This window comes from Ceratotherium simum, chromosome 6, assembly GCF_057802395.1.
Source record: "Ceratotherium simum simum isolate JZ-2026a chromosome 6, ASM5780239v1, whole genome shotgun sequence".
Taxonomy (NCBI): Eukaryota; Metazoa; Chordata; class Mammalia; order Perissodactyla; family Rhinocerotidae; genus Ceratotherium; species Ceratotherium simum.
Genome location: NC_141905.1, coordinates 28,068,120 through 28,089,734, shown reverse-complemented (window position 1 = coordinate 28,089,734; position 21,615 = coordinate 28,068,120). Strand labels below are relative to the sequence as shown.

The 21,615-nt window shown below is 49.0% G+C and overlaps 2 protein-coding genes across 4 annotated transcripts; both read right to left on the bottom strand.

Moving 5' to 3' along the window:
* Positions 1-1,017: 1,017 nt before the first annotated feature.
* Positions 1,018-11,737, bottom strand: MYOZ1 (myozenin 1). Of its 3 annotated transcripts, none has more exons than XM_087432021.1 (6): positions 11,649-11,737; positions 5,918-6,008; positions 4,821-4,999; positions 2,992-3,235; positions 2,454-2,619; positions 1,018-1,517 (listed from the first exon to the last, which is right to left on the bottom strand). In XM_087432021.1, exons 2-6 carry the CDS (start codon positions 5,988-5,990, stop codon positions 1,286-1,288), a joined length of 894 nt encoding a protein of 297 aa, XP_087288147.1. In that variant the 5' UTR covers positions 5,991-6,008; positions 11,649-11,737; the 3' UTR covers positions 1,018-1,285. The 3 variants fall into 3 exon arrangements, with proteins under 3 accessions (XP_087288147.1, XP_004427031.1, XP_087288148.1); XM_004426974.3 differs by lacking the exon at positions 11,649-11,737 and adding an exon at positions 7,198-7,302; XM_087432022.1 differs by lacking the exon at positions 11,649-11,737 and having other exon boundaries at positions 5,918-6,056.
* Positions 10,840-19,010, bottom strand: SYNPO2L (synaptopodin 2 like). Its single transcript, XM_004426972.3, has 4 exons — positions 18,774-19,010; positions 17,425-17,576; positions 16,446-16,960; positions 10,840-13,194 (listed from the first exon to the last, which is right to left on the bottom strand). Exons 1-4 carry the CDS (start codon positions 18,876-18,878, stop codon positions 11,024-11,026), a joined length of 2,943 nt encoding a protein of 980 aa, XP_004427029.1. The 5' UTR covers positions 18,879-19,010; the 3' UTR covers positions 10,840-11,023.
* Between the last annotated feature and the right edge of the window lie 2,605 nt (positions 19,011-21,615).

The window sequence follows — 21,615 nt, the reverse complement described above, 5'->3', positions numbered from 1 at the left end:
TCCAAATTATGACAACATTCTCCTTAGAAAAATGCACATAGAAATAGAGTTTTGTGTATAAGTTTAGAGGAAGTGTGAATCCCCTGAAATTTACTTAGGTTGTAAAGCCCAGTGACCAGGGTAAATGTCATGTGACTCAAGGTCTATGAAAATTGAATCAGTCTATGCAGAGTCTAGCAACTTAACATAATCAATAATGGCTCATGGAGTTGGCTAAATTCAGCCAGCTCTCCTTGGAAGTTATTTTCCTAGATCCTATTAAGTCATCTCTTTATTCATCTTGGTCTGCATCACTCTTACTATGTGGAACATAGGAGTAAGTCTGGGACTCTAAAGAAACCCCATGCTTGAAATCAATATAAAGAATATTGTTACTCATTCCTATTGGGGTCTCATGGTTTCTTCCCAATCACAGTACTTTCTGGAGTCAACTGCAGTTCCCCTGTGACCCTTAGATCTTTTTTTTGCTGTGTTCACACAGAGCCAGGCATACTATAACTGCAGCTGGTTTCTCCTACTTCCTTCTGGATTCCAACATGGCTCCCTATTCTATTTCATCCTGTTGGGAATCTGTAACCTTTGACATATATATTCCTAAGCCCAGTCTGGTGTCATCTAGAAACTTTATGGCATGCTCTAGTTCTGTGATAATTGGGTAATCCTGATTATCCCAATTTCTAATCAGTTACATAAAGAAAGATAACACTAGGATCACCAACACCTATTTCCCAGCCACAGCACACAATAGCTTCTTAACTTTGCCCACATACAGGCCAGCACGTGTATTTGTGTGTGATTATTTGTCTTATGTACTATTGAATAAGTATGTCTTTGTATACATCTATGAATGTGGTTTTGTGGGTGTGGGTGTGGGTGTGGGTATGTAAGCAACCAGAGCTCAGGTCTGGTCTTGAAGTCTGAATAATGAATGTTTAGTGTTTTACTTTAATTAGTCTCTGTGCATTGTTAGCCTCAGTTTTTGACTGCCCTCAAATATCAGAGGAAGAATGAGTTCATTTCCTTGAAGTTTATTGACTGTTACCAGTGGCAGAGCAAATTCCATAAAAGAGCATGTTCTATACAGAGCAAGTGGAAGGGGAGCTCTGAGGAAGGATGCTTGGAGTGGAGACTTGGAGTGAAGGATAAAAAGACAGATCTCTCCCTCCCTTTTCCCTCCCTTCCCACAAGGATACTAGATTTACAATGGGGGTGTCCTGATCAGCATTCCCTCTCCAAACTGGAACCAGAGAGGGGAAACTTCATGCAAAGTAGAGGAGGAAACATCTCACAGCTCCTCTGTTTCTCCATCCAAGGGGATGCCAATATCCACGTTGTAGTCTACAGGCTCTCCGGAGCTCAGCCAGGGGATAGGGGTTCGGTTGAAAGAAGGCCTATTGGAGAGGTTCTGGTTGTAGAGGACCAGGGGTTCACTCAGCAGGGGCCCCAGGTCAAACTTGGGCATCTGGAAAGTCATGCGTTTGGAGGCCTTCTCATATCCACCATAAGGCATTGCTGTCCTAAAAAGGGAACACATTTTTTAATTAAAAACCAGAACAAAAGGAACAGAGTTTTATCAGGGAGATGTTACCGTGATTTGAGGATGGGGAAGTCTGTGAATTCTAGTTCAAGATTGCTTCCGCACTCCTTATTCTTCTTCTTCCTTAGCACTCCAAAGTTTACTTTGTTTGCCTGTTTCCCCAAAGCTAATAATGAGAAAAGAAGTCTAGTGGTATTAGATAGAGAGTCTTATGGATAGTTATGACCCAGACCAGTATATCATAGAAAGTGACTCCAAACACTTTAGACCCAAGGGTCTGAGGCCACCTTAAATTACAACGTAGAGACCCCCGTCAAAACCCTTACCCTACCTCCAGTGGATAGTGCATGGCCTGGATGAGAGGAATTAACATTTCCTGGAAAATCCAGGCTCCTTAGGACCAAATGCAAAAGCACTTCTCTAGCACTTCCCTATCCCGCTTTCACACAGATCTCCTATCCATAGTCTAGAGAAGCCCAATTCCAAAAGAATAGATACTTAAGACTTACTAAAGTAGGGTTTAAAGAAATAGGATCATACTCTAGAGACAGTAATGGAATCCTAACCTTGAATGAAGGGAGCCTCAAGAGGCTTTAAATGTGTAATATATTATTCTCATTTTACAGTCAAGGCAACCAAGGCTCAGAAGTAGGGTGACTTTCTCATGCCCACACAGCTAATAAATGGCCTATGAACTAAAATTCAAATCCTGCCTCCCAGCAAATTTTTCCCTCATCTTACCATACTGTTTCTCTGAGCTAGAGGGAAAAGAGCAAAGGCCTTCGATTAGGGCCCCCATATTCCTCCCATGCCTCCTCAGCTGCCTCCTGAAACATTTGAACCAAAGTCTCCATCTGAACTAAGGACACGTTGCCACACACTGGAATGCATCTGGCTCTTTCCCCACCACCCCTACCTGTTGAAGGACTTGTACTGGGGGAGTTCAGCTTTGGCCCCATAGGCCAGCAGATCAATGCCAAGTTCCACTTTTTGCTGGGGGTCAACCCCCATGGCTCTCTCCCATGGGGAAATATAGGTCTTGAACACAGTGATATGTTTTCCTTCTCCACCTGCCTGCTCTCCTGGAAGCCATGGGAGAGAAAAGTAAGACAAATAATAGCAGTTAGTAACCAGTGGAAGTTAGTTTCACACCCCTGCACTGGAAGTTGCTGGGGCCAGGGACCAAAGGTATAACATCCTCTTAATTGTATAAGATTTGTGGAATACTGATAGCCTGGGGTCAGATCTGTGACTAAAACTGAAAATCCAGAAAGGTGACTGAGAGACAAGGACTCTGGATGGAATAGACACATCTATGTATCCTCCTGGACCCAGAGAGCCCATTGAGATATCTCAGCAGGCCTCCTCTGCTCCCTACACCCAGTCTAGGCCTCATTCCTGGGGACAGCTCTGCTTAGGGACCAGACAAATTACACTTGGGTAAGGATACTTGCCTGTTCCTGTCTCACCAATCCCTGCTGTGCCAGCAGCTCCTCCTCTGCCAGTCTGGCCCCCAGGACCACCTGTACCTCCGGATCCAGACTCATGGCCCTGATGGTGCTGCTGGTCAGAGCCATACTGTCCGGCAGAGCCACTTCCTCCTGCCTGGCCTCTGCCACTGCCCTTGCTGTAGGAGAATCCCTGACCAGCTGTGCCCAGCTGTCCCCCCACTGTGGGAAGGAACTTCTGGAAGTGATCCTGAAAATAAAGGACAAAGTGAAGGGAAGGTTAGCAATGGGTATGGGGAATATACAAAAAACACTGGTGTGCATAGCAAGGAGGAGATGATCAAAGACAATCACCAACCAGAAGACACTGAATCCTCTGAGATTCCTCCCTCTAGTAGATGGATAGTGGATAGCACGACTGAGAGGAATTAAACTCTCCTTAAGGGGTAGGACTCCCTTGGCTCATTTCCTCCAACGACACCTTAGGATGGGGGCAACTCCTCCACACTGCCCTTTCCCATCCTTACCAAGGCAAAGAGGACCAAGACTTGTGCTCAACTAAAATTGGAGAGGATGCGGTTGGCATGGAGAACGCAGCCTTAATTTGAAGAACTAGAGAGATCTCTGACCCTCCCTCTCCTCATCTTGTCTAACAGACAGAAAACTCTTTTCTTACTTTCTCTTCCTCTCCCTCTCTCCTCTTGGTGCCTGTTGGACCGGGACATCCCGACAGTGAAACTGTAGTGGGTGGGGGGAAGGGTGGCCAAAAGGGCAACACTAGATTCATCCCCAAAGCCTAAAAATAACTTTGCGAACTCCTTCAGGAGACTCTCCTGGCCACCCTACCACACACACACCCATGCTCCACCCAGTGTAACCAGACCCAGGCAGGCAGGAGGGTTTTTGGCCTCCTAAAGTTAGAGATGACTGGCTCAGCATTTTTACTGTGCTCCTACATACAGGCCAATGACAGACACTCCTGCCCCTGCCCCCATGTAGACATCTATTTCCTCTCTCCTCTGGCTACCCAGGGAAGGTGGAAGGGAGAGAAAGGAAATGGAGAAGATCCCCTCCTTCTCAGCTATAACATCTTGTGCGTGGCCCCTCTCCAATCCCTACTTCTCTTTGGAGAAGGATCCTGACTAGGGGAAGTAGGATCTTAAAGGATAGTTTCAGTCCCCACATCTGGGGTCCTTAGACTGACCCTTTGGATAAAACAATGGCTCAAGAAGGAGATGGCTATAAAAATTCACTTAACTCTTCCTAGAGTTGCCAGATTTAGCAAATAAAATTACAGGATACCAGTTCAATTTGAATCTCAGATACACAACAGTACTTCTTTAGTATAAATATGCCCAAATATTGCATGGAACATATTTATATATAAGAAAGTATTCATCGTGTATTTGAAGTTCAAATTTAACTGGGTGTCCTGTTTTTTTAAATTCAATTTAATTTTTATGTCCCAAGTACTACATGGGACATACTTTACTAAAAAATGATTCATGTGTATCTCAACTTCAAAATACAGGACTGAGCGTCCTGAGTTTTATCTGGCAACCCTATCTTTAACACTTAACCGTACTGGGCAGGAATTCTCTTCCTGAGGGTGTGGTAGTCCCCACCCTCCTCCACTAGCTCTAAGATAGAGACTTAGTTTCAGAGGTGGGCTGTAACCCACCCTGCTGCTATTGGAGGCTCAATATATCTGGGGGTTTAATGAGCTTATAAATTTGCAGGGAGAGGAGGTTGGTGATGTTTTGGAGATTCAGGGCCTACCAAGAAGCTGTCCAAAGAGGCACTAGTCTGTGACAGTAGTCAAGTTCCAAACTCACCATCGAGCTGTCAGAGAAGACATCAGGGTGGTTTTCATAGATAAATTTCTCTACTCGCATCTGCCGCAGTTTGAACATCTTGGAGCCCCGGTTAGTGAGCAGCGACAGCTCCTCCAACATCACATCCCTTGGCACACTGATCTTCTTGCCCAGGTTCAAGCCTGAGCTCTCCTGTCCACCTTCCAGAGAGGTAGGGATGAAGAGACAAGGAAAAGAAGAAAATGAGGTTTTGGGCTTAGAACGCAGACACCGTCCACAACTAAGTGTGTGTGTCCCAGCAGAGATCACTGAGGGAAGCAGATGCTGTCTGTGATGTCTGATCAAATTCTGTCTAGTTTGTGAGAGATTTTGATTTCCTGGGTTTGGAGTGGGACAGAATGCATGGGAACTGGGGTGCAGAGTGGAGAAAATGGGATACTAGAATGGAGATGGTGAATGGGGTAAAAGGGGCATGGGGTACAGGGCAAAAGGAGTAAAGGAACATCATAGGTGGAGGCCACTGGGGAATTTGTAGCATGGAGGAAAGCCCAAAGGCCAACACTGTGTGGAATTGGCCACCTCTAAATATAGACCCCTGTCAACTTCTTTTCCTTCGCTTCCCCTCAGGGAACTCTGGCTGCAAACAGCCTCTAGGTATTGGGAGAGCTCTTCACATGCATGTACTCCTACCACCCCCAGGAAAAATGCCTAGGCAGTTTTCCATTTTAAGTGCTTACACAGGCTCCCAAGCTCTGGGGAAAGAAGTAAGAAAATTAATGATTTATCCAGACCTTACTCTGTGCCAGTTTCCATCACATGTATTTTCTTCCTCAAACATCCCTCACTGCCCTGTGGGTCCCATTGTCCTGGAGCTGCACTGCGTAATATGGCATGGGTATTACTGTCTCAGATTACAAGGTGAAAAGGGTGGAAGGGTGAGTAGTCAGTGTTGAATTCTTTCTCCCTCTGTCTCCCTCTCCCCTACCCCAGAAATCCTCTTTTCTCTTCATGTCTCTTCACCCTAAGACATATATAACCTTATGATATTTCTGTATCTCTTGGGCCAGAGATACTCTTAATAAGAAGTCCCACACTTGGTAGGTGCAAACATGTCATACCTCCAGTGAGTTCCATGACCAGCTTGCTGGATTTCCTCTTCTTGTTGGGGGCTGGGGTTCCTGAGAGTGGCATTGTGGAGGCAGATTCAGCCTGGATAGGATGGGAAGGGGGAGTTGGAGGATGGACAGGGACTGGGAAAGGTGAGTATCTACAGTAAGGCAGGACTTCTTAACTTGGAGTTAAGGGCTTCAGGGAGCAAAATTTCATTAAATTTTCAAAGAAATATATATTCCCCCAAAAGGTGAACACCCACTGCTTTAGGGTTTCTCTTCTTGGGAGACGGGGCAGAAAGTATAGATGCACTCCCTGCCCCTACCTTCAACCAACCTCTTTTCACCTGTTTTACATAGAGCTGGCGCAGGGCTTATGGACACATTGTGTGTTGGGGGGCAGGGGGTAAAGCAAACAAATAACACAGGCAGGGCAATACACCCAGGTTTCATCGGCTTGGCAGGACTTGAAGTTTTATTTGCATGAGGATCTCAGATTGGGGCTGTCATTCCAAGCTCTGATCTCTCCTCAGTCTTCCACAAGCCCGGGGTGCATGGGGGAAGAGAAAAATGTCCTGCCAGGGTTGAGGAGATGCAGCCAAAGACAATCTCCATGGGAAGGAGAGGTTGTTGCTCCTCCATTGGGCCAGCTGGAACATAGCCAGGGAGGTCACAGCAGTGTTCCCTGCTCCCTTTCAGTAAGTCCCGCCCCAGACCCCAGAACTGGGGTGGAGGGGGGATCAGGGGACATTTGAACCTTGATGCATGTCAATTCAGCAATATCATAGCAGTGAGGAATTGAGAGAAGACAAGAACATAATAATAAGATCTGGCAGTGGAGGGGGACAAGCTGGGAAAAGATACAGACTCCAGCTCCTGCTTAACAGAAGCTGGCACTCAGCAAGATGCTCTCCTCTGCCGAGTCCTGTCTCACAATATATCTGCAATTCTACTAACTTAGTGGGGTCTGCTGAGGCCAGAGTCCAGGAACTGCTAAATAAACTCCCTGGACCTCTCTCAGCCCCAACCAGGTTCTTTTTTCCCATCTAGCCTCTCAGATCCTCTTCTCATTCCTCCAGTGCCTCCCCCAAAATCTCCCTCCCTGCCCCCCTTCCTGGGCCTCTCTCCTTTCAACTCTCTGTGGTTCCCCTGAACTGGACAGCTGGGAGCTGTGCATAGATGGGGGAGGGCGGCAATTCCCCCAGGATCGAGGGTCACTATTGCAGACACAGACAAAGCAGTCAGCAGAGTGGGCTCCAGCCCCTCTGGCCATAGAGCTGGACACTTACCGGCTGCTCAGGCAGTGGTCAGCTCTCCCTGGGGTCCAGCAGCTTTGGAGGACTGAGCTGCTGTGACCGGAGAACCCGAGCTGGGCAGGTGTGGGGGCAGTACTGGCAGTGGAGGAGGGAGGGTGGTTATTAATAGAGATGATGAGTGCAAGCAGCTCAAATGGCACAGGGGGTACTGAGACCCTGGAACCAAGATACGGCCCTCCTTGCCCAGAGGCTCAAGAAGGGGAGGAAAGGCCTTTGGGATTCTCCCATTAAGCTGTCTGAGCCAGGGATCAGTCTGCTCAGGGACTCCCCTTCCTTGGCACCTAGAGTTTGAGATCCAAAGAAGCATTCAGGGAGAAATTGAAAACTGAGAGGGAGAGAGGAAGCAGGCAGCAAGTGGTAGAGAGGAATTCAGAGTGGGAGAGTGAGAACCTAGAGAACATGTCCGGAGAGCCACTCACAGCCAATCTAGGCCGGAGCTGGAGGGACATGTGGGTGATTTTGGGCGTGGGAGGGCTTAAGGTTCTATGTTTGGGGAAGGGAAGTCTGTTCACAACGAAACTGCTCTTTGAAAGTTCCTGGATGGGTTGGTCTTTCCTCTGGGAAGACCAGATCTTGGCAGGATAAGGGACCAAATCAACCACATCCAGTGCTTCCTAGGCTGTCAGGCATGATGTGGGGAAGACTTGACCAATTTCTGCCTTTTCACCCCCATTTGCTATTGAGGTGCTCAGTTCAGCCTGTTGTGCTGGATAGATGTCAATGTCTCCCTGAGAAGTAGGCTTCTGACCTGCCAGGGCCTTACTCTCTGAGGTTCCTACTTGGTATTTTCTTCAAAGGGAGCACATACCCCATAGGATCTGGACAATCTCATTCACATTGTTTCAGAGGAGCCTCTGGGGAGGGGCACAAGCTTGAGAGCCCCCGTGAAGGAAGCTTGTCATTTGCCTAGCCTCTTCCTCAGTAGCTGCATGAACATCCTAGATCCTGCTCCATCTTCTGCTCAGGTTCTGGAACCAGTTGCTCCTGCACATCTGCTGTAGCCACCACCACACCATTGTGGCTGCTTTAAGAAGTGGCTTTTGTAGCTCCCAGAATACCCTTCTGTCCCTCTGTGAGCGTTCCACCCTTCCTGACCATGTCCTTTTCCCACCCTGAACTTTTCAGGTTCAGGCTAGGGGCTGAAAGGTCACCCCACCCCCTTGTAGTTGGCCTCTGCCCGGACCAGTTTGGTTTCCATATCCCTCATCTTTTGTCCTCCTTCTCAATTCCCTCCTAACCCAAAGAAGCAATTAGAAGAAAAAACATAAATGACAAAAGGTGATTTCATCATCACTACTATCCTTCTCTCAAAAACAAAAACAATGGGCCGGCCCCGTGGCTTAGCGGTTAAGTGCGCGTGCTCCGCTGCTGGCGGCCTGGATTCGCATCCCAGGCGCGCACCGACGCACCGCTTCTCCGGCCATGCTGAGGCCGCGTCCCACATACAGCAACTAGAAGGTTGTGCAACTATGACATACAACTATCTACTGGGGCTTTGGGGGAAAAATAAATAAATAAACAAATAATTACAAAAAACAAAAACAAAACGAATTGAAATTTTGGTCTCCCATGACGGAGTACCTAAAACTACCAAGTAGATGGAGACAGAATACTTAGCCTATGTTCTCAGAGCCCTTCCTTTAGAATTCTGAGAGACAGTGTACTTGGGAGCATCAGGGTCATGGGCCTGGTTACTGGTACAAATATGCCCCCTGCTGGTAAAATTGGGACAACGGCACTTAGAAGTCTTTAATTCTAACCTGCCTTCCAGTTCCTTCTCTTCTTGATTAGTCTCAATCCACACTGATATACTCTCTCTCTCCTTCTTCCCTCTCCCATCCCACCTTCACCTCTAGCCATTGCTTTCCTTTCATTTAATTCCTAGAAACTATTTAACATGGCTGCTTCCTTCCTCCAGGGAGCTAGAAAATACTGATGGCAAAAGGCTCAGAGGGTCTTTCAGACTTCTCTTGGTTCTGTAAGCTGAGGCCTTCTCTGGGAAATATGGAGCAAGGGATGGGAAAGGGGAGAATCTGGATGGAGAATGTGGGAAGAGGGAACCAAGGGGAGTGGTAGAGGTGGCTAAATTGGAGCAGGACAGAATTGGTAGAGAAGAGCAAATGATTAGGGGGTAAAGGGCAAAGGGTGAAAAATAAGAGGGCAGGAATGGAGAAAGAGATCAGGAATCAGGAGATCAGGGAAATGGGTTAGAGAAGATTAGGGGAGATCAGCATTTGGGTATAAAACTAGAAGAGATGACAGCATCAGAAGGTATGGGGCATAAGTTTATTGTGCACAAATCAAAGTACTGTGACTCACACCCAATATGCAAAGGAAATTATCAACTTCCAGATCAAGCAGCAAACGTGACTGGTGGCAGTCATGGTGAGAGGGAAGTGCATACCCCTCGAGGATCAGAGATCAGGAGTTGAAGCTGGAAAGGAACAAGAGCTAGGGTTTGAGGGATGGGGTAGGACTGAAAAGAGATTTTGGCTCTGGGTGTTTCCTTGCCGTTTCCCAGGTAGTCATGACAAGCTGCAGAAGACAGAAGGACAGACTCAAAGGAGGCAGCACAGATACTAACTGTTCTTTCAATACTCAGCACACACTCTCACATCCCTCCACCATCATCCCCCTTCACTCTAACAAATACATTCTTCTCTCTTGAATTTTCCCCCAATCCCCCTTTTGTATACGGTTGGTTTCTTGTTACCCAACTTTACTCTCTGCCAACACTGCACTCTCCCTCACCACGCTCCTGTTGGTCAATCAATTTCACTCATTTCTGTTCTGCTCCTAGTTTCTATTTCACTTTCCACATCATGGTTCTTTTCTCCCTCCTTTCTGTCTTAGGTTCATAAGGCAATGAAGCCAATGATTTGTTTATTCTCAGAGGAAATTTTCTTTCTTTTTTTTTCACTTCCTGGATGCTTTGTTGCTCACCACGGGCCTCTCAAGTTGCTAACTTTCTGAAATCCTGAGGAATAGAATTCTTAGTTCTATACCTGGTCTAGCTGGTATAACTTAGCCCATACAAACTGCTGTGGCCCTTCCAGTCTTCTCATACTCTATGAATTTCACAAGATGCTGTACATTGGCTACAGATGCTGGTCTTTAACTCTAGTGCATCTCTTTTTTCCCACTAGACTATCCATGTGTGGATATCTGACCCTTCTTTCATCAGCACAAAGGTAAAACCCCAATTGGGTCTTTATTTAGACTTCTCTAACTCGTGCCTCAGACAGAAGAGCACATCTGTGCATACACACACTGGCACATACACAAATGCACACATACATGCCTAGGTATATGCCAGCCAAGCTTGGGAAAGAAGAATGAGGAGTAGCAAGTGATTTAGTGCAAAGAGGAGTCAATTCAGTCCCTTTGCTGCCTGCTTTGTGGGGAGCTTCTTGCCTCAAGTCTCAGTGGTAACTTCTCTGTGTGCTTCTCATTGAATGTTAAAATGAGGCCCACAGAGAAAAGCTCAAATGTAGAGAAACACAGACCAGTTGAGGAGTATGAGTGGAGAGACCTAGAGATAAAGACAGAGAGCCAGAGAAGGAACTACAAAGACAAAGAGAAGCACGGACACCAAAGCCAGTATAGTAGGTTGGAAAGCAGCAGGGAAGTTGGGAGCCAGAAAGCAGGAAGCTGGGCAATGGGGCACCAACTCCAAAACTATCTCTGGCAGGAGGGAATTTAGTCTCCAGACACCTGAAAGAGGGAGTGGGATGGGTAGAAGAATCAACTTTAGGAACTGGAGTTCCACCTCTCCTTGGTCCTGGGAGCTATGCCCTGCTCAGTGGTGGCCTGCCCCAGGCCTCCACACATGAGCCTGCAATCCTGTTCTGGTGGCTGAGAACCGGGGCCTGGCTACCTGGAAGCCACAGGAGCTGGGAGAGGCCCCAAGACCCCTAGGAGACTCTGGAGGAGGGGCTGGGCTAAGGACAGGGGCTGAGGTCAGCTCTGCCCTCCAGATGGGCTCATCCAATGTAGTGGCTGCTCGGGGGGCAAGCACAGTGGGGGCCAGGGGCTCTGCAGTGGGCTGGGGTGCTGGAGTGGAAAATCGGCGGATCTCCTGGACTCGGGCAGTTTTGGGGGGCCCTGAGGAGGTGGGGCCAGGAGTCTGGGGAACCTCATCAAAACAGAACATGGCAGTTTTAAGTTGGTAGGGCTGGTGCCGCATGAAATCCAGAGCCTTGATGCCCTGCTTGGCAGTCGCCCGAGGCCCCTGGGATTGGGCCTTATTAGGGAGAGTTCGGGCAGCTTGGGGGAAAAAGGGTGAGAGCAGTGGGTTGTAAGCAATAGGAGGTGGGGCTCGGATATTGGGTGAATATTTCCAGGAAGGGGGCAGTGAGGGAGTAGGAGAAGGGCTTCTGGGCCGAGGGCCAAGGCCAGGACCAGGTGTAGCTTCCACCACATACCTGTCTGCTCGGCTCTGCCGCTTAGCAAACAGCTCCCCACCCCTGCCCTGAAGCCGTGGTGGTTCAGGGATTCCAGCCGAAGGGGCTGCCCCATTCACTAGCCCATCAGGGAACCCTCGAGATGGGGGCTTAGGAGCCACTGGGGGAGGAGTCTTAGGAGTCATAGGGGGTGGTGTCTTGGGAACCATCGGAGGCGGGGTTTTAGGTGTCACGTGAGGCGGTGTCTTGTAACTCCTGCCTCCTGGTGGCTGCATGAAGTTGCAGGCTTCAGCCCCTAGGCTCAGAGCATCCTCCTCTGGACCAGATTCAGCACCCCCAGCTCGGGGTTTTTCATCCAGGTTCTGCACCAACGATAGCAGCTCAGGGTTAGGCGAGTTCTTCGTCTCCTCATTTCCGGGCCGGAACATCTGCTTCCGGGTCCCCCGACGCCGGGCTTCCTGGAGGATGCCGGTGCGGGCAGCTGGCACAGAGATGCGCTGCTCTCGAGCACTAGGGGGCTCAGGGGCCGCGGAGCCTAGGGCAGGCGCCTCTGGGCGCGCAGCCGGTCGCAGAGGCGCCGACAGGAAGATAGAAGCGGTGGAGGTCTTGGCAGCTCCACTAGGGGGAGTGGGGGGCTCTGCGGCTCCGCCTGGCGTAACAGGACGGTTGGGGGCTGGGATGTACAGGGAGCTGGTGGCCGTCACAGGGCCCGAGGAGCGTGGGGTACTGGGGGAACCGGAGGCTGGCACGTGGCTGGGACCCCCTGAAGTGAAGCTGGGCAGAGGGGTGGGCCCCTGCGGAGAGGACAAGAAGGGCGGTGGAGCGAGGCTGGGGCCTCCTAGGCTTTCATTCGCCCTCTTGGGGGCTAGGGGCCGGAAAATAACTGAGGTCGTACCTGGCCGCTGTCCCTGTAAGCCCGGGGTAAAGGGCCTGGCTGACCGGTTAAAGATGCTTGGAGCTGTAGTAGAGGCTCCACTGCCCGGGAGGAAGGGTCTAGGGCTGGCTACAGGGGCCGGTAAAAGGCTGGATGGAAGCACAGCCGCCTCCGGTGGAGCACTTTGGGCCCGAGGTGGTGACTGCAGGCCCTGCCCGTTGAGCATGGCTGCTGGACCATCCCTGGTCAGCTCCTGGGTGCTGGAGGCTGCGCGCTGGCGCTGCTGTTCAAAGAGCTGGACCCCTCGCCCTGAGGCCTCACTCAGCTGCCCTCCCAGCCCCAGGCCCTGGCCCTCTACTGCGCCTGAGCGGGTCCTGGCCAGCTCCATGTCCAGATAGGGGCTGTCCCAGTCGGACTGGTTGGTGAGGCTTCGGGCGTCGGAGAAGGCCTCCTCGTCCAGCTCGGACTCACTAGTTGGAGGGATGCCGTCCTCCTCCTCCTCAGCGCCTGTCCTAGCCGCAGCCCCAAAGCTCACTAGGGTGTACTTCTTGGCTCTCTGCCGACGTTTCTTAAACATAAGCACCCCCTTGGAGTGGGGGTTTGGGGCTGCAGTTAGCAGAGATGCAATCGTCCGGCATTTGGTCTTGGCCTCCTTCACACTCTTCTCCTGGAGGCTCTCTGCCCGTTGCAGTTCTGAGGAGGCCAGGAGGGAAAATGGTCAGTGAGCCTCTTCTAGTCCTATTCCCCAGCCAGCTCCCTCAGGCCTCCCACTCCCGGTCTTTTCATTGGCCTGACCCACAAGGTCTCCTGGCTGTGGCAAAGTCCTCTAACTTGGGGGCAGAGTGGAGGGTGAAAGGTGAAACCAAGGGAAGGCAGAGTCTAGTTGGCTGCCCTGACACCTCTCCGACCATAGCTCTCCTCCTAACCTCTCTTCCCTCTACTCTGCTCCTATTTCCCAGAGATGTGCTCTTACCCACAACACACACATTCCTCCCCTGCCTCCTTCCATTCCTGGCTGGCAATGTGGGGGTAGGGTTGAGGGGGTAGGTCACTTCCCATGGCAAACAGGGACATGAAGCAGGTCCAAGGGAGAGAAAAAATGAGAAGGGACACTTTTCTCTCACCACAGAGACCATGTTAGGGGGCCTTTCAGAAAGTTTGGGGCTTATCCCCTCTTCCCACCCCTTATCCCTTATGATAAGGACACAAAGGATCCCTAGCAACGAGGATCTTCATTCACAATTCCATGCCCATCATGCAGTCCACATCATATACATAGAAATAACTCCCATCACACATCATTTCAACAAGAATATGGGTTGTGGGCATATTTTCTCATATGTACTCTTCTCTCTCATTTCCATATACCCTAGCTTATATACACCCCAGTTCACATACATGTATGTAAATACACATGTGCCCACACAAAAACACATGTAGAGTCACTCAAATACATTCACATATATGCATACTCCAGATGGCCCTTCTTCCCAGAGTTCCCCCTGCAAAGACCCTGTTACTAACAGTTTGGACAAAATTTTAGAGCTGATATGGGCTTTCCAACCACCAAGGCACTCCTCTGTGCCTCACACTCCTGCTACTCACAGCAAGGGAGAGCCTCAGATCCAAGATGCGAGAAAAGCCAGAGTGCTGCTCTCCAAGGCAACCCTCAAAATCTTTAGGATACCTCAAGATCACCAGCTAAATATATTCTCCTTTCCCCCAAGCTGGGGCTGGGAGTGGAGTGGGTTTTGGGGGTCAGAGATGCCCCCTCTTTTCCAAGCCTTCTAGGTAGAGAGCTCAGGCAGCCACAACCAAGCAGGCACACAAGGACTATGTGTTAAGGGGAGCCAGGGCAGGGCTTCCCATGCCATGTGGGGCCTGGGAGGTGGGGCCCGGAAATGGGAGAGCTGCCCTGCTGCTAGGACCCTGCCTTGGACACAGATATTCTGATCCATGATCCCCAGTTCCTCCTGAAAAATTCTTGAAATTCCATCTACTTTCCACTCAAGATACCAAGCTCCTTTCTAATTAGAGCTCTCATTCCACCCATGCTAACATTTATACCACAGAATAATACCGTGGATGGGAGACAGGCACTGGCGTCAGAGTTCCATTCAGGTTTTTGGATCTTGGGAGAGTTTTCACCTTACTGAAGTTCAGTTTCCTCATTTGTAAATGAGGATGATAATGGCTACCTCATAGGGTTACTATGAGGATTAAGTGAGATAATGTAGGTAAATTTAGCATTTAATGGCAGCCCTAAGGCTCACTGTGAGTAACCAGTACTATCAAAGCTTTCTTGACACTAGCTGTACATGTACACAGACACTTTCTTGTTTACACATATCTTCTCCTACAGACTCCCACGTACCTTCATGTATTTATAGATTGCTCACACTTCTCTTTTCACACACACTCTCTTCCCATGAGTTTTCTATAGCTCATGTGGTCACAAACCCCTTTGACATGTGGCCATAGCATCAGCCTATTCTGAGAAAAGGGCAGTGAAACCCTCTTGAGAAAAGAAGGAAGAGGGAGGCAAAAAGAAGGAAGGGAGGACAGAGTAAGAACTTTCCCAAAGACCTCCCTTCCTAAACTGTTGATGTATTCCCCTCCATTTTAGATCCCAGAACTCTCTTGACTATGGGAGGGTTGTACCTGCATAGAACGGGTCCTGGAGCTCAGGAACTGGGCCTGGGACTTTGTCGCAGCTGGCTTGGCTGAGGGACTCTTGGCTGATGGGCTCAAAGGTGTCCATGCCGAGAAAGGCAGTGTAGGCTGGAGCAGGACCAGCCTGAGCCACCCCCCACGCCTTTTAAAGCCCCTTTGTCTTGTCCCCAGACCTGGCAGCTGAATGAGCTCACTGTGCTATTTTTGGAGCCTGACCCCCTCCTTTCTCTCGGCTGCCCTACAAGCCCCAGTGTGATGGACGTGGGCACCTGCCTACCCTCCCCCCAGCCCACCCCACTGGACAATGAGGTCTGCTTGGCTAAAAATATCTCTGAGCCACTAGCTACAGTCTCACCCAGCATGATGGGAAGGGAGAGAATGCTAAAATGAGAATTGGGGATAAGCATGGGATCCTGGGCATGCATGTGGAATTTCTTTGTGGGATACCGGACACTCTCAGGGATGCCAGACCCTAAACTTTCACATCCTTAGCCTCTATTCCAGACTTAGAGACACAAAATTCTATGGATCAGGAATCAGAATGGTGGAAGGGAGGAACAAGAAATGAGAACTAAAGGGGTAATCCTGAGATTTCCTAGGTGACAAGAAAGGTCTCTGGGGGAGGGGCATGGAAGGCATAGGACAGGGAGAAAGTTCAATCTTAGACCTTGTTCTGTAGCTCATATCAAAAATAGCAGAGAGCCTGAGATAAGTGGAACTGGCCTTTTCTGCCCAGGCCTACATTCTTGCTTAAGATAAGGAGCCAAAGATCCCTTCCTCTACCACTTCCTAGGGATCTCATGACTATCCCATAGCCTCCCAGTCCCCAGGAATCCTAATGGAACTTACAATGTCAAAGGTAGCTCTGATGGTATGCCTGCAATTAACACTGAAGAGCCCCTGTAGCCCTGCCCTGCTTCCAAATACTCCCCTGCCCCACGTCTGCACTCTGCCCTCACCCCATGTGACACCTACCAAAATCATAGCAACAACAACAAGCAAACCCTTCATCAATTCATGTCTCTTTCCAACTTCCCTACTTACCCTATTCCTGGGTTGGGTTGAACCACCTGTACCTTTTTGCCACACTCATTCAAACAGCAAAAATAATGGGGACCATGAGAATAATTATTTTCCCCTCCTACTCATCACTCTTCTCCACTTGTCCCCAAGGCTATATCCAAGGGAAGCATAAGGTATGGTTATGGAGGGGTAGATTTAGGGCTCAGATTGAAGGATCTTGGGTAGGGAAAAAGGGTTCAGGCACTCACTGGCTTGCTTGGCCTTCTGGGTGTAGGTGGTAGTAAGATCTTCTGCCACTGGGTGGGGAACAGGCCCCACCATAGGGATGAGATGAGGGCCAGGCCGGAGGGAGCCATGGGGCAAAAGCAGGGCCTCTGCCGGGGGTGGCTGAAGGGTTGACCCATCCTCCCAAGACGGGGAGCTCACACGGCTGTCCCCCTGGCTGGGAGGGCCAGCGACAGCAGGCACTGGCTCTGCAGGGCTGTCGGATAGGTAGACCTCATCAGGTGGGGCTCCTGGAGGTGTAGGCTTTGTGGGGCCTCGGCGGCGGGGTCGGCGGGGCTTCTCCTGGGTGGCAGGGCCATCAGCATCACTGTCTGTCTCTCCATAGTAAGCTTCACTGTCAGGGGGTGAGAGGAGGCTCCCAGGCTGAAGAGGCTGGGGAACAGGAGCACCAGGGGGCTCAGGACTCAGCGGAGATAAAGGTGACAGCACCTGAAGCTCACCAGGGGATGGAGATCGCACATGCCCTTCATCGTCTACCCTGGATGGGAAAGATGACAGAAATTGAGAAATGAGCTGGATGACTGACAGCTAGAGCAATCTGGAAGGAATAGGAGGAGGGAAGGGAAGAGAGGGAACTGGCATATAGGTACAATGGATAGGGTGGGAAGAACGGAGATCTGAAGACAAACTGGGAGGCAAATGTGCTTGGAGGGCTCTGAGTGGAAATGGGCTTAGAGGGAGATGTGATGATAAGGAGACAGGCAAGGGTTGAGTAGGCCCACACACTCAAATGCCCACTTGACACCCACATCCCTTAATTGCAGATACATTCATGCCCTTTAGGAGGCCTACACTAACATCTACACTCCAGAACAAACATACAAGCAGAAATGGGTCCTTGTTAGTTGCTGAAGCTAGGCCAGTGAGACATAGAGCTGAGACAGGCAATGGGAGCCCTGGGCTAGGGGAACAGGGGTGGGGTGGGATAGGAGGGGTCCATACCGTCGCACAGTGAGGACAAGCTGATTCCCTGATGCATCAATGAGGCTCATGGCACTGGCATGAGAGAGGCTCGTGCAGGAGACACCATTGATGGCCAAAAGCTGGTCCCTCTCTCGGAGTCCTGCTCTGCCAGCCTGGCTCCGTCTTCGGATCTGAGAAGGCGATAGAGGAGAGACTATAGGTGAGGGAGGGCTCCAAGGGGGAATAGACTGAAAGGAGTTAGGACAGGAAGGACCCATGTGTGGAGGGGATTTTACTTTGCAGGGTTAGAAAGTGTGGGGAGGGGCTGCAGTTAAGGGGGACTATCTAGAGGGAAGAAGGTGCAGATTGGAGGAAGTAATACTTCATATGAGGGGAGGTAGGGTAATCACCAAATCAAAGAGGCTTGGGGAAAACTGCAGAGAAAACCACCTAGAAATGGTGGTTATATCCCCTTAAGATTTTCCTCCATGGACAATGTCTGTACTAGCCAATAGTTCTCTTCTGGGCCTTAGAATCCCAGGCACCATTATTTACACAGTCAAGATTTTAGAACAGTATTCCAGATTGGAGGGAGTCCAACAGATTCTGGGAGATTGTGACTGTGTGTGTATTATATGTGTGCCACGTGTGTGCATGCACATATACATATGTTAACATAATAATGATAGTAGTGGCTATCATTTATTGAGTGCTTACTAAATGTTAGGCATGGTGCTAAGCACTCTACATGTATTATTGCTTTTAATCTTTAGAATGGTTCTGTGAAGTAGGTACTATTATTACCCACATTTTACAGTTGAGAAAACTAAGCCTGTATGGTGAAACCAAAAGGGTAACAACTTCATCTGACAGGCTGGATCTTGCCATAGCCCTCTTAGCACCTAAAAAAGTCTTGCCTAGTGAGAGAAAGGATCTGGCATAAGGAAAGGAGCACTGAAGCCATGGGTAGAGCAGGGCTGGGCTGGGCTGCGTGAGACAGCTTCAGCTCATCACATATCAGTTTAGTTAGAAATTAGAACCTTCCCTACATTCCTGGAGTTTGGAATAAAGGCACAGACTCAGCAGAGCAAAGACTGGATGGCCAGACCTGAGCCTCTGCTACTACTGTGCTACAGGGAACTGAGGCAGAATCTTTCTTTTTCTTTGCTCCCAGAAACCAGGAATTTCCTTTTTAATAGCCCCCCACAAGAAGCCAGTGCTCAGACACTACTCCCCCCACCAGACTTGAGCATGCTTCCCTGCCCACCTACCCACCCCCACTCCTCTTCACAGCCTCCCACTTCTCCCACATAGGCCACCACATGACACTTCCCAGGTTCCCTTGGGTTCCCCTTTCCCTGAACCTCAATATAGGGGCTCTCCCTTACCTTGGACACCTGTAATGGTTTCTTCTGCTCGGCACCCCCCTGAAGTCGGAAGCCCCAGGGGGCTCCCCCTGACAGTGTGACCAGCACCTCCTCCTCAGCACCCATCGCTCAGCTTGGCCTATGGCCCTTGGAGTTTGGACAGTGTCCCAGGGAGAGAAGTCGAGGTGCTGGTACCTCGTCCGGCCAGTCTGTCTGGCTGTCCTGCTCCTGCTGCCCTAGGCCTTCCCCCCCACACGACACACTACAGGCAGGCAACTTGGCCCTGGGATCAGTACAGTCCAGCACACATGTCCTGTCAATCGAGGCTGTGCTCAAAATAGCTGCCGGCTGTACTCCCTTTCCTCCCCCAGCTGTATTACTCTCAGAGCTAATTATAGTAAATTGCCCTCCCCTGTTCCCCATTCTCATGCATGGGCCCTTTATTCAGGACTCAGAGTACTAGCTCTCTGTGCACTATAACTGATGTACACCCTTTCAGGGGCTGTGCCTTCCCTGATAGGATCGTGGACTAATCCCAACCACTTTCCTCCAAAGCTCTTTTCAATGTGGCAGCAGCGGGGACTTCAATTCCAGAGCAAGGTATGGCCGGGTTTGTCCCACAAGTTCGCAAGCTCCTTGGAAAAGAGTGCCCCCTTGCTCTATGAATTTACCTAGTAATCAAAATGAAGATCTATATCCCACTGCATGCTAGGTGCAGTGTAGAGGAATTCTGATCAGCCCTGCCCCAGGTGAACTGTTGCCTCTTCCATAAAGCCTTTCCTGCCTGTCTCCTGACTCCCTACCTGTAGAATTAATCCTTCCTTCCTCTGGGCAACATATGCATCTTGTTCATATTTCTATTGTTGTATTTCTCAGTCAATATTATATTTTGTTTATATACGTGTCTCCCTCCTAGATTGTGAGAAACTTGAAGGCAAGCACTGTGTGCAACAGCCAGTCAACACCATAGAGCAATGACTGATGTACCAGATGCTCAATAAATGATTGCTGAATTAAATGGTCTCTTCTGGGGCCGGCCCCGTGGCTTAGCGGTTAAGTGCGCGCGCTCCGCTGCTGGCGGCCTGGGTTCGGATCCCGGGCGCGCACCGACGCACCGCTTCTCCGGCCATGCTGAGGCCGCGTCCCACATACAGCAACTAGAAGGATGTGCAGCTATGACATACGACTATCTACTGGGGCTTTGGGGGGAAAATAAATAAATAAAATCTTTAAATGGTCTCTTCTAATACATAGGTGGTCATGCAAAGGTGGATACAGATAGGTGTGCATAAACATGCCAACCTGTGTTAATAAAATCTCTACTTATTTTTTGGTTTCCGTTACATGAATGTGCCCCATGTTAAGAAATCTTTTTCTGTTATAAAATATAACATTATGGTGCTGCAACTGTAGTTATCAAAGGCTACAGAGTTTCCAGGAATAGCTGCTCTGTTAATGTGCTAAATGCTGTTTGCCTTGGTGTATGATGTAGTTAAACACTTGGGGTTTAGAGTCAAAACACTTGGGATTTAGAGTCAGATTCTTGTTCCATCATTTATTAGCTGTGTCACCTTGACCTCATCAGAGAAGAGAGTATCTACATATCCATTCATTCACTATTCAAACATTTATTGAGTGCTAGCTAGCTATATGTCAGCTATTGTGCTGTACCAGTGGCTTTCAATTAACCCTGAGTGCACATTAGAATCATCTGGAAAATTTTAAAGCTACTGGTTCTCTAAAAGAGCATGAAAGATTAGAGGAAATAAGCTATTAATGTATATATATATATAATGATTCCCAAGCCTCAGCCTTAGAGATTCTGATTTTATCAGTCTGGTACCTGGTATTGTCATTTTAAAAAGCACCTCAGATGATTCTAATGTGCAGCCAAAATTAAGAACCAGAGTGGGGACACAGAAACCGATAAGATGCAATAATATCAGCCTCTATCCTCAAGAAACTATGAGTTTAGGCTCTACCACTTACTAGAAGTGCAACCTTAAGCAAGACAGAGAATATCTACTTTCCTATACTGACACGAGAGTTAAATGGGATAAATTATGTGAAAATGCTTAGCAGAGGGTCCAGCCTAGGGCAGGTGCTGAACAAATGTTAACTGAATTTGGCAAATTACTAATCTAGACTAGTAGGTCTCAATCTTCAGTATGCAATGGAATCATCTGGAGGGCCTGTTGAACCATAGCTTGCTGGGCCCCATCTCCAGACTTTCTGATTCAATATGTCTAGAGTGGGTCTGAAATTTATATATCTAACAGGTTCCCAGCTAATACTGATACTGCTGATCCCAGGATCACACTTTGAGAACCATTGACCTCGACTATAAACTCATGAAGAGAGGAACAATCTGCCTGTCTACTAAAGCATGCTCAATGCCTAATACAGCTTCCAGCATAGACTACAAGTGCAATTTTTTCAATGAATGAACCAGGCTATGCCTCAGAATAACTAATATTTACTGTCAACAATATGAGAGCAAGAACTTTGTTCACTACTGTGTTCCCAGAACTAGGAACATGGCTTGGCACACAGCAGTGCTCAAAAAATAATTATTAAATGAATAAATATTATTGAATGGATTAAATGAGGTCATGTATATATTTTTTAAATCCTACAAATATTAGGTACAATTATTGTTATTCATTAAATGGGATAATAATTAGTCCAGAAACTGTAGCTCTTCCAACAGGCTGCGGGAATTCTGGGAGCAGAGATCATCAGGCTCTGGCAGAGCTCTGCATCTAAACCAAGGCGCTGTATAAAGATGGTTAACTAATAACAGCTGACCTTCACTGAGCGCGTACTATGGTACCAGGCCATCTATGTGACTTTGTCGAACTCC

Coding starts and splice junctions, on each gene's coding strand:
- MYOZ1 (XM_087432021.1), bottom strand. CDS start 5,990: ATGCCACTCTCAGGAACCCCAGCCCCCAACAAGAAGAGGAAATCCAGC. Junction 2,620..2,991: donor GATTGGTGAGACAGGAACAG/GCAAGTATCCTT, acceptor CATGGCTTCCAG/GAGAGCAGGCAGGTGGAGAA. Junction 1,518..2,453: donor CAGTACAAGTCCTTCAACAG/GTAGGGGTGGTG, acceptor TTCCCTTTTTAG/GACAGCAATGCCTTATGGTG.
- SYNPO2L (XM_004426972.3), bottom strand. CDS start 18,878: ATGGGTGCTGAGGAGGAGGTGCTGGTCACACTGTCAGGGGGAGCCCCC. Junction 16,961..17,424: donor CTTGTCCTCACTGTGCGACG/GTATGGACCCCT, acceptor TTTCCCATCCAG/GGTAGACGATGAAGGGCATG. Junction 13,195..16,445: donor CCAGAAGGCCAAGCAAGCCA/GTGAGTGCCTGA, acceptor TGGCCTCCTCAG/AACTGCAACGGGCAGAGAGC.